The sequence below is a fragment of the Pleuronectes platessa genome, chromosome 10, assembly GCF_947347685.1.
Source record: "Pleuronectes platessa chromosome 10, fPlePla1.1, whole genome shotgun sequence".
Lineage (NCBI taxonomy): Eukaryota > Metazoa > Chordata > Actinopteri > Pleuronectiformes > Pleuronectidae > Pleuronectes > Pleuronectes platessa.
Genome location: NC_070635.1, coordinates 27541343 through 27553788, shown reverse-complemented (window position 1 = coordinate 27553788; position 12446 = coordinate 27541343). Strand labels below are relative to the sequence as shown.

General features: G+C 40.0%; 1 protein-coding gene across 5 annotated transcripts in view; it reads right to left on the bottom strand.

Moving 5' to 3' along the window:
* Positions 1 to 10554, bottom strand: part of ppp1r35 (protein phosphatase 1, regulatory subunit 35) — a 46018-nt gene extending 35464 nt beyond the window's left edge. For 2 of the 5 annotated variants that reach the window (XR_008339815.1, XM_053431643.1), the window contains exons 1-2: positions 10424 to 10554; positions 9422 to 9602 (exon numbers count right to left, since the gene is read on the bottom strand). Coding sequence is in view for 4 of the 5 variants with exons in the window: in XM_053431643.1 (XP_053287618.1) it covers positions 9422 to 9601 (180 nt within the window). In the remaining variant the exon portion in view is untranslated. Of the gene's footprint in view, positions 1 to 9421; positions 9603 to 9917; positions 10005 to 10346 lie in introns of all 5 variants that reach the window. The other 3 variants (XM_053431645.1, XM_053431646.1, XM_053431644.1) reach the window with 3 other exon arrangements.
* Positions 10555 to 12446: the final 1892 nt, after the last annotated feature.

The window sequence follows — 12446 nt, the reverse complement described above, 5'->3', positions numbered from 1 at the left end:
GATATTTTGCCCACTGCTTTGCTGATGTATAACTGCTTACCATATTTGTGTACTGATATTATTTTTCCCCTGGGGAAAAGGTCATTCCATATACTTTTTTAATTGTTTGTACAATAAATCCATTATAAAGTGTTGTTTTCCCAATTGTTTTCATGTGGATAGCATTTCTGGAGAACATTTATTATAAAGGGAGACTCCACTCACTTTTACAATGGGACAAATATTTGATCTCTAAAAGCGGTGGCATATCAGCATTATGCCATACTATCAGTTAATCAAATTGTCAGATTTTGTGTAGCTGCACAACTTTGGTATTGATGGATTGTACAGTTTGGGATTAGCTCAACGACAATGGTGCTAGCCCAGGCAGGCCAAATGTTGGCCTGCCTGGGCTAGCACCATTGTTACAGGTAAAATACAGGTAAAATCAGGTATGTTTGTTTAAAAAAAAGCTCCATACATCGACAACATGCCTGACACAAGCTGGTTCATAAGCAGGGCCAAGTCTGCAGATTTTCATTCCAAACAGAATGTAAGGCAGGTGATTTCACCGATTCCTCCTCTCTGCTTAAGATAAGATAATCAATGAATTCAGGTGCTATAGTATTTGGTTGAAATGAATACCTGACTGTTGGCTCTCCATGGAATATGGGTCCATGGCAACAAAGCATGCTTCGGCAAGTAAGAAAATTGAAATCTTACAGTGTGGATAGCGTATGTGTACTGGACTCAGTGAGTGATACTGTTGTCCTTCATTTTATGACACCATGTTGGTAGCAGTTTGGCTCAGTCCGTAAATACAGACAGCAAATATAGGCACCAGAATGTAAGATAAAGACAACTCCCCATTCAAGGAGTGAGGGCGCTACTTAGGCTGGTTGCAATTCAACTCCCCAAGGGAGTTAAAAAGATGGTGACCAAGTGCCATTGCGTCACTGTTTGTCCTTTTTTCAGCTCAGAAAACAAAACAACACCTTGTTTAGGTGTGTATCTCTTTTCTTTCACTGTTTCTCTCACAGATAAATGCTCCCTTTACAAAATAATACAAGCTTTTACTTATTGAAACATTATACAGTATAAACTAACAGCTGTGACAACTATCACATCAAATTGCTTTGGCTGGACAGTGAACATCTCAAGTGCAAAAAGAGTAAACATGGCGCTGGCACAAATACTACTTGAAAGATGAAGGTAGATCTCTGAAATGTTTTATAAGTAGAATGAAATCTGAGTCAAAATTGCACAACATGTAAACATAGTAAACCATTCATAGTTATTCTTGTGCACTTGTGCACTAGTGAACATCATTTACTCCATTACAGGTTTTTGCAAGAAAGACAAGTCTGTCCACCACGTCTGGCTTTAAAGCTGCTCTATGGCAGGACACAATATTGCCACTTGTACTAAAAGCACGCCACGAGGGCGAGCTGGTGGCAGGAATACAGAGGTAGAGTTTGAGAAAAGTACTTTCTGCCAGGGAGCTCGTACCTGTGGTCTCACACTTTGATCAGTTTCCTGAAGCCGTCCCTCTCCACTGTGCTCAGGGGCATCATATCTTTAGCTAAGCAATAAGTAATAGCTCTCTTTATATTTTTGCCCCGCTTCGATTGTTTTTCATATGGGGCAATGGCTGCAAAACACGACTGGATGGACTGTTGTTTTGCTAACAGAACAGAATCGTTCCCGTTAGCGATGCGACCGCCGGCATATTTTGCAGACCGGCTTCGTCTTCTCCTCGTCATTTTTGCCGTATCCAAACCACGTCCACACAACTGACGTCGCGTTACCCTTTTTTCAGACAATCTCTTCGGTTTCGGGTGATGTATTGATGTCGCTTTCACATTCGGCATTATTTTCGCTGTCCCCGACTTCAGTTTCACTCATTTTTTTTCAGACTGCTAGGAACCTGGGTGTGACACTCGACAGCCAACTCTCCCTTACTGCCAACATTACTGTAACAACACGTTCCTGTAGATTCATGCTGTACAACATCAGAAGAATACGCCCCCTTCTCACTCAGAAGGAGGTGCAGGTTCTGGTCTAGACCCTGGTCATCTCACGCCTAGACTAATGTTACTCCCTCCTGGCAGGTCTACCTAGTGCCAATGATGTCTTCGGCTTCGGGTGATGTCGCTTTCACATTCGGCATTATTTTCGCTGTCCCCGACTTCAGTTTCACTCATTTTTTCTCCTTTTTCCAACTTCGTTCTCTCTTTTTCTCTCTCTCGCAACTGCAGCTACTCTCACGATGGGAAGTGGGCGTGTTGTGTCCTACCTGCAGACAGCAGCCGGCAGACTCCGACTCTGTTGTTGCGCTTACTTTTGCCACGTGAGATCGAATACATGTCACAAGGAGATAATCAAAATCAATCAAAATTTTATCGCGATCCCAAATCGAGATCGAAAAATCACCCAGCCCTACTTTACTTTATTCACAAAGCAGGTGATGAAAAGGACAAGCCGGAGGACGTTGAAGTGGTGATTGGGGGCATTGATGCATTTGTGCCATACTGTTTGGGCTGATTTATACACTCAACCTGAGATATCCCAAGGATCTCAAGTTCACATTTGAGTTCTTCCAGACAGTTTTGATGAACTTGGATGGCAACAAACTGTCCCAAAAGGTCCAGACTTGATTTGTTGAATATTACCATTTTGATGACCTGGTAAAATCACTGGAATGAGCCCCCCCCTCACTAGGTCAAGTGTTTAAACAATTTTTGTAGCAAACACTAGAACACCTATTTTTTCTCCGATTTGTATTTCTTGCCATCTTCTTTTCCACTTAATGTGTGAACTTGCTGACTCTTAAGATTTCTTGGAGCCTTTGGTGGAGGAAACTGCTCTTAGACCTTTAGGTCATTTTCTGCATTGATATTTCCTAGTATCATCTGTTACATATCACTGTTATTTGTTCAACAGCCACCTAAAGCAGCAACTGGGACTTTTATCTTATAAAAATGTCCTTGAATTATCACTATAAATGCTACCAAGTGACAATTGAGATACCTCAGCAAAAATCAGTCTGAAAAGGAAGGCTGTTTACAACGGACAAATTAATATCATCATGAGTTATTTTAAAATGTCATCTAAGGAATTCCACCATGTGGGAATGGAGACTCCTTTGTGTAATGTCAATTTAATTTGATCCAAGATGGTTTTAAATTGCACATTGTCAATATTGGTATGTGCAGAGCGTTACAGGTTTATATGGATTTGTTCTCTTATCTCACCTTCTCCAGCACCTGGAGCTGGTCCACAAGGGCTTAGCCAGATTGAGTAAAGCAGACAGTTATATAGGATGTGAACAGATTTTGTCATCTGTCCATGAGATTGTCATCACAGCTTTCATAACACACCCTAAAACTTCCTAACTGTTGCAAATGTTAACATGCCTCTGCTTTATTGTGCAACTTTGAATGCTGGTGCCAATAAGCTGGGATCACATTAGCCTCCCTCATAGTGATGTTATTAGGAGTGCGTTCTTGGAATTAAGACTCAATAGTTAATTTGTTTAAAAGGGTTAGTAGTTTTCTTATTTGGTTCTGCTTTTGCCAATTAGTTCTTTGGAGAATAATGCAACCCCCGAAAAACTGATTCTTCCAAAGGGTGTGTTATTAGTTTAGATGTATTTTTTGGTTGAATCCTTAATGTAACGATTCTTACATCAAAGATTGATAATTGAGTCTTGTGCCTTTCCATTGAAGTTTGTGGTACAATACATAACTTGGCCTTGCGCATTTATTCCAGATTTTGTCATGTACTGGAAAACCTATCCTATTTGTAAAATTTCAACTGAAATTCATGTTCCTAAAAGTTTCATGTTTGTCAGATAAAGATACAAATCCATGCATAACCTAAAGTTTTGTAAGTAATGTTGGGTTTACTGTTCATTGGAAAACCTGGTGCACTATGTAGTTTGGGTAATGTGTTTAATTTGACCATTGCACATGTTTCTTGGCAATGGCAGGGAATTGAATTGCTGCTGGAAAAGATTTTGAAATTTTTACTATTGGCCACGTTTGTATTTAAATTGATCTTGCAATAAAGTTCGCAACACTGTGCTTGTATGTGTTGCTTTGTGATCTATTACATAAGATGGAATAACCAATTGGAAATTCATTGCTCTTATGTATAATACTTTGTTAATGTAGAAATTACCCTTAACTTTAAATGTAATAACTAAATAAACATGTAAGGTTTATGTAGAAGTTTACATTTACATCAAAACTGTATCAAATCTGAATTAAGTTAATGTATTTACACTGATTGAACATGATAGAAAAATTTTAAAATGCACAAAGCAGAGCAGCAGCAGAACAACAGCTTCAGCGGACAGGAACATTAAAAGTTATATGCCTGCCTAAAAAGGTGGGTTTTAATGCAAGATTTAAAAAGAGTGATTGAATTTGGGTTAATGTTCCTGATGTCAGGGGATAGGGAGTTCCAGAGGTGAGGGGCAGAGTGGCTGAAGGCTCTAGATCCCATGGTGGACAGATGGAATCGGGACGGTCAGGCTGATGGAGGAAGCAGACCTGAGCGATCGGGTAGGGGCATTGATATGGAGGAGGGCCGATTTTATAGTCAATGCGGTGTTTAATAGGAAGCCAGTGAAGTTGATGTAGAACGGGGGTGATGTGACTGATGGATGGTCTTCTAGTGACGATACGGGCAGCAGCATTCTGTACCAGTTGAAGTTTATGGAGGAGTTTGTGTGGGAGACCAAAGAGAAGGGAATTGCAGTAATCCAGGCGGGCGGTGACAAGGGAGTGAACCAGGATTGCGGCGATGTTGGGAGTGAGTGAGGGGCGGAGGCGGTTGATATTGCGGATGTGGAAGTAGGCAGACCGGAGTGTTGTTGATGTGGGTATGGAATGATAGGGTGCTGTCGAGGACGACACCCAGGCTCTTAACCTGAGGAGAGGGGGAAACCAAGGAGTTGTCTATGGTGAGGGTGAAACTGGGCTGTTTGGTGAGGGTGTGCTTGGAGCCAATGAGGACTGCCTCCGTTTTTTCATTGTTCAGTTTCAGGAAATTGGAGGGAAAACCAGGATTTGATTTCCTTTAAACAGGCACAGAGGGAGGACATGTAGGTGACCGGGGGGCCCTGGAGCCGCGCCGCCCCGGAGCTCGGCTTGCTTTTCAGGGGAGCGATTTTCAGGTCCGCCGCCCGCACCGTGGTCACCGGGGAGATGAGCTCGCTCTGTGTGTCCGACACGTCGGCCGAAGACTTTGGGACCCTGTAGGTGATGCAGGCTTGCTTCGCTATCTTCTGGATCGGAGGAGTTTTGTGGTCCCGCGGCATTCTTGATGCGGGTGAGGAGAGCATCCCAGAGCCCTACTCTGTTTCGCACGTTTTAATCGCGCACGTTGCGATTAGAAAATCGCGTTTTATCATATCGCGATTTTATCGCAAATGCAATTAATCGTTCAGCCCTAATCTCTTTACATCACTTTTGTGATCAAATTACATGGAAAATGTACATGTAATTGAAATACATAAAGTCAATGTTTTAGGAGTAATTCTTTTTTGAGTGTGTGGGGGGACAGAGGGTGAGTGGGAATGCTGTTTTTTTGTTGACCGCTAAACTTCACTATGGCAACCTTACACTATGTTATTGTCTGTTTGATTGCTTTGATCTATGACATTGTGCATGTTTAAATAAGTTGATCATTATTTCTTCAAAAAAAGTTGAAACATTCGGAATGCAGGAATTTTTGTATCAGCGGGCGCGTCATTCAAATTATTAGGCGCTGCCTCAGCGACACTTTTCTTCTTGAAGTCACTACAATTTTGTCAATAAAAACAGGCATCGAAGAAGCATAAGCAGCGAAACGGATAAAGGATCAGTTGAATGTAGATGATCAGGCAGTAAGAAAACATTGGGGTGAAATCACAGAGGTAAGCGCTGGCTGTCAAACCCTTCAGATACCAGAGTTAAAGCAAATCACAATAAGGCAACCTTATGGATGGATGAACGCAAATAAAGCCGTTTATGGAAGAAATGCCGGCTGCATCTTGAATAGTTTGTTCATTGGGGACAAGTGCTGGAATGATTAAGGATTGAATCACTCTGCACATTAAGCAGTAATCGCTGAATCAAGGTAAAATGTGAATCATCACTCTGTCTCTGAGTTTGCTGCCGATCTGCTGCTCTGTTGGAATAACATTTGCTGGATGTTTCTCTGTCTTAGAATTTTTTTGATGCAAAAGGTTTTGTAATAAAAATCTAACCGGAAATAAATTAACGAAGGAAAATGAGTCAAACAAATGCTGGTGTTGCAACCTAAATTGAAAGAAATCCATGTCAAAGCGTTCAAAAGCAATGAACTCATATCAAATCAAAAGCACAAACTCTCTATCCAAATGTTGATTCAATTATTCCGCAATTCTCAAAAAACCTAAAGGAAACTAAACATGACTACTTGGATCCAGGAACATGGCCCAAGGAGAAAATTATATCTCAGTTCATTCTGTCTGGGCCCATGTGACTTAATCAACCATGTCAATATTGAAAGAATCTCACTGCAACAGAAAACCCACACTCTCAATACGGAGACATCTTCAATGCAAATTTTGGGTCACAAAATGATGAAAAATACAGCATTCAGCATTATGAGAAAGCAAAATTAAATAACAACACTCTTGATACAACAACAATGCCTCTCATCGTTGGCAAAAAGAGAGATCCCAATTTGTGATTGAGATCCACTAAATTAGCATGCGCTCATCAAGGCTTTTGAGAAAGGTGGGGAGAGGAACACTGGAAAATACAGTGACAGACTGTATTTTTATGAGAAGCTGCCATCACTTAAATCCAGAGAGGGGAGATGTTAAAGCTCAAGCTTTTCCTGTTAGATCATTTTGCGGAAAGTTGCATCAGCATACATGGACAAGGCTATTTCATGGCATTCTGTTAAAATGGAGGATGTTAAAGCTCTTCAGGACTACAGCCTTTTCCTCAGAAGCCGCAATATAAGGAGTTGAATATTTGCAGAGATTAAATAAGTATAAAAACTCAATAGAATAAAAAAATATTAAAGCAAAAAAATGCTGAGTATGTACTTTATATACACATTTTCACCATAGTGGTTTGTATGATTGCAATTAACATCTGTTTAGTGCATAAAAACAAACGTTTGTACATAAGGAGAAATGTGAAGAAAATTAGTTTTCTGGTTATATGATTCATATCGTTATATATATATAGATATCGACTGATATTAAAAAAAATATCGGGATTCGATTGTTTTCTATTTCGCCATGTTTTACTTGAAACGAAAGGATTTCTTGCCCTTCACTGACTTGTGACTCAGGAAGAAAGACTTTAAATATTAAGCTTTAATATTTCTCCTATCAATATGAATGTGGGTAATTATTATGTGTGATAACCTAATAATTAGGGGCTAGTGTGTAGGAGCCATAAATAAATTAAAGGATTTTATTATTATTATCTTGGTTATGATATAAAATGTAAAAGGTTTGTATTTGGGGAGTCTTATGGGATTGTTTGTAATTTATTGTTTACTTGCGATCATTTTAATTTCAAAGGAAATAGGTTATATGGATAGGGGCGGGGTTTATATAAGCACCTGTTCACCTGTGTAGGAGGGACAGAGGTTGAGTTGGTATGCTGAACTTTGCTTTGCAACCTTAACCTATTTTCCCTTTGATTGCTCTCATCTATGAGTTTGTGCATGTTCAAATAAGTTGATTTTTTTTTTTCTAATTAAAGCAGTCCATCTCTGATATAAACAAATGTATACACACAAAAACATTTGTAGATATGCTCAAAACCCCAACTGTAAGCTCTGCAATCCTTGTTGAAAGTAAGACAAGCGTCAGTACATGGCTATGTACAAGTGAACAATATGAGAACAAAGAAAGTTGAGTAAGAAAGTTCCTATTGTAGAATTACAGGCATGTAGCAGTGTTTACCACGAAGATTCCCTATCCCATGATGATGACTGATTGATCAGCTGATTTAGATTCTATAGAGCTGTGATCATGGATCTTTGTGCTGAACTGAGACCAGCGTTATAATTTATAACCGTTGCGTACACATTACTAGCCTGAAACGTTGGGATTTATAAAAGCAAACTTGAAGGAAAAATTCCACGCTATTTCTGACCAATGCGTACAAACATTTTGGAGACGGGAAAAGTGGCGATGCAGACGTGAGGTGGTAAACTGAAGCCAGATTAGTGATCAACTTCATCATTGACAATAAAACCAACCGCTTTAGTTGTGCTTGTGCGACATAACTGTTCCAGACAAACCTTTAAAAATATATAAAACAACTTACAGCAAATTAGGTTCAGATTCCATTACACAGCGCAGTTACAGAGCCAAGTTATTAACAGTTTTTAAAAATATCTTCTAACATTGTGCGTGTATCATCAAATCGCTGCAGTGACTGTGCCATCAGGCGCAAGGAGCGCACAGGAGATCACTTACAAGAAATGAAGAAACTTTCCGAATAATATCCCAGAGTGGAGGTTAGTATCAACTGATGTACGGTAATTGGTCCAGTTGCTCTAAAAAAATAAATACTGCCATGACACTGGTCTGTGATTCTGCGTGATGGATGCACCCGAATGGAAGGATTAGGAGGAAGCGAGGGTTCAGCGATGTCTGATCAGCTAATATAGATTTTATTGATCTGTGATCTTTGTGCTCAATTGAGTCCAGTATCACACAGATCGACCGACGGAACCGAACCATCCCAGTACAAATATGAGCATATAATAATAATTCGGTTAAATTCTTTAAATTGCAGACATCACAGCTTTTTTTAATTTAAAATCCTGCAGTTTTGGATGATTGTAATTCGAACAGACATTACAACACGTTCCGTCACATTCTGAGAACGTGCCTCCACCTTAGAATTGGATCTTTTTTTATTTTCGGCTCCGTTTTTCTATCGTCTTCACTCTCACACATTGTGTTATCCACAGCAGCGGCAGAGTATCAGTGTAATTTCTTTATTAGTGACATCACTGCTGTCCCATAAAAATGGTCTTCACCTCCGCTTTACTAACAAACATTGCGTTCAGCTGTGTTATTTTATTTTTCGGACGCCATTTCCGGCTTTTAGTACGAGTCCCACGCACAGTATTATAAATGAAACTCCAGGTCTGAGACGTGTTGGGGTGCTGTAAACTTAATCAAGTGATGTCCGCGGTTGAGTTAATACGTTAATTGCTGTCTCTGCCTGCTTGCACCCACTGCTCCAACTCTCGCCTGAATAATGTGAGGGATTTGTTCCTGTTGTAAACGTGTCTTTGAAGAGAACCTCCCGCTGTGTTGTGCATGTGTGAAAAGCAAAGTGCAGGTAAACTCCATAGCCCATTCTCTAGAGTATACCTGCAGTTCATGTCTGAAAATAGCGATATAAGGACTAAAGGATAAAATTGTCACCTGTTCTTTCTTCTTTCCTCTGGTATGTCCTGGGGGGCTGGGCTTCATCTCTGAGTGGCCAGTGTTGGGGGTGGGGTTGAGTGTGACAGACAGGTCGAGTTCTGCACAGCCACTTAAAGATGAGCTGGACATCAGAAGGGGTGCAGGATGTGGAGGAGATGGGAGCGAGGAGGTCCTCATTCTGACAAAAACACCATAAATAGCAACCCTTTATAATTACTCAGTGTAAAGCTCCTTTAAAGAAAATGTTTTAGCCTCTGCTGTAAACATCATTACTCTCACGGCCTAGTAAATAACTATTAGAAACAACGATTTTCAGTCACTCTAGGATCACCACACACAAGACATAGGGAAATAAAGAGATTACATATAAAAAATGATGTGCTCATTTGTTCTTGAAGAAAAACGCTACTCCACTGACTGAAGCCTATAAGCTGTTGGTATTTAAACAGCAAACTAAACTGCTTTAACCTTAGGGAGTCAACTTGTTACTTACCCCGCTTTAAAGTTAATGTGGGGTACCTGTCCGATTTATCAACTGCAGTCAAGCCAGCCAGTTCGTGGTCATTGCAGTGACGAGGAACTGTTTTTTCCGCCACAAAACATTATCGAAAGAGCTCAGTTTATTCAACATATGCGATAGCGCACATGCCCTTACCAGCTTTTCTGTTAAACTGCGTTAAATATATGTAACAATATATTAACAAAAATTCACCATGAAAAAAGAGCGAGCCTTTTCTTTTGTCTTTGATAGGGGATTAGGGATTACAATAGTAGTATTCGTGGCAGTATTCCAACTAGTGCTTAATCCAACAATATAAATCCGATGAAGAATTTATGGCAAACATGATTTTAATCCCTTATAACAGAGATAACAGAAAAGGCTCGTTCATGTCCTCTAGTTAGCGCGCATTATCTGAGTCACCTGGTGCAGACCTGTCAACGACCCTCAGCAGCGAGAGATCACGAGAGATTGATAAGAGAGGTATGCAAGGGACTCACCCTCTCTTTTTATCTCTCTCTAGACGATGTAAAACGTTTACATTACTCCATTGTTTCGCGAATGCAACTTCTCTCAAGCTTTTCCTTCTTCCTCTTCTTCTACTACTGCTTCTTCTTCTTCTTCTTGTGATATTAAATGGCGGTTGGCAAACAACTCTTTGGTGCATTACCGCCACCGCCTGGAAAGAAGTGTGGTTAAAAAAGGATGGTTGCCTTAAAATCTATTGTAGAATCCTGTGGTTTTTGGACGTCTGAATATCGCCCTGTATCATGTATCACTCGAATCCCTGAGCAAGATTTCTCTTAAACCTAATGTTAAACAATTTTTTTGGTGATAGATTTTAAATGTTTATCTCTCTCGATGGTATTTTGGAGAGAACTAAAATATATGCTCCACTGATTTGTGCCTTCCTGATTTTATGCGCTAAACATCTTTCATGTCTTTCATGTTAATTCTGTTCCTAAATCCACTCTCATAACATTTTAACTACCTTTCATTTGTAGATAGTAAAATAATCTTTTATTAATCTTTTTCTCCATCATCTTTCCTATATTAGACATTAGAGCAATTGGCCTATAAAACTCTGTCAAACTAGGATCTTTTCTCGTTTACACATTGGAAAAATATATTTTTCTTTTCACTTGGCTGACAACGATCCATATCGGCATACCTGATTATAAAATTACAACAATACTATCTATCTATCTATTAATCTTTCCCTGGGGTTGATTTCCCAGATTTCTTCAACACCTTATTCAGTTATGACATTGTGAACATCATATACAATTTATGTTGATACTCCCTTTCATCCCATAGTGCTTAAATATTATTTGATAATTTCTTCTATTCTTCTTTCTCATGATCACTTAAATTGTCATATACTCAGAGCGGCCAACTTTTCAAAAAACCTTGGAGTGAGATTTTGTCGGGGGTGACCAACATTTTGCCGCGCACACAGCCACACACGTTGGTGGCTCAAATATCAGGGAATTGTTGGAATTTGGCGTTGTATCCATGTTGTTCGCTGCATTCTGGTGGCCTTTGGGGCCCGAAGTCGTTGATAGGAGCGGCCGACTGGAGATGGACAACATTGGTTACATTCTGTGACGCAAAGACATAGCTGAAGGTCCCCCCCCCAGGAAATGTTGGTTTAAGTAGATGTTGTTTCCTGCATTCTAGTGGATTTTTGGGTGGTATGCTAAAGATGTGCAATACCTGAACTTCTTCTGATTCATGTTCCTCTGATCATGACTTGTAGGGCCTTCTAGCCTTGAGCTGAACATTCAACCAGAAAACTATTGTTGTGCCTCAATGACCACAATATAGCCTAATTAATAGACCTTTGTTTAAGATTTGACCAAGGTAGGTTGATTGACATTTTGATTACAATGGTTTTCAACTAATTCTGAACTGAAAGAAGCATACTGAGGCCAAACTGGCCTCAGTATGCTTCTCCGAGTCCGTTGCGGACTGACGGACGGACAGAGCGGACGGACCCTTTTTGATTTATAGTTCTACAAGCCTTTTTGTTGTGAAAACAATTCACCGCCAGAACAGTAGATGGCGCAACTGAAGTCGAGCTTAGAGAAGCCTACCTCATGAGGTATATAGAAGAAGTCCACGCTGGTTTATTTACGTCCTCCCGGCTCCTCACACACAGTGAACGATGGCAACTAACAGAAAAAGGATGTTGATGACGCGACAGTTTTTGCTGAATAAATAGGGTGACCATATTTTCATTTGGGAAAACCAGGACACCTTGTCGGGGGGGTTGAAGGTGGGGCGGGGCGGTGGGGGGGTGGCTGGGGGGTGGGCGGTCATGTGGAGGATGCTGCTGCTTTAATAGTATTTTATTATTATTCAATTATACCGGTATATTATATTATATAGATAGAACAAGATATTTACAGTTGGTTTATTAAAAATGCTTTTCAGTAAAAGTCAATAACAATAACTCCAATAACAAATGATAATTTTATTCAAAATGCTTGAGTCAACAATTCCTGTAATGAATGAACAGCA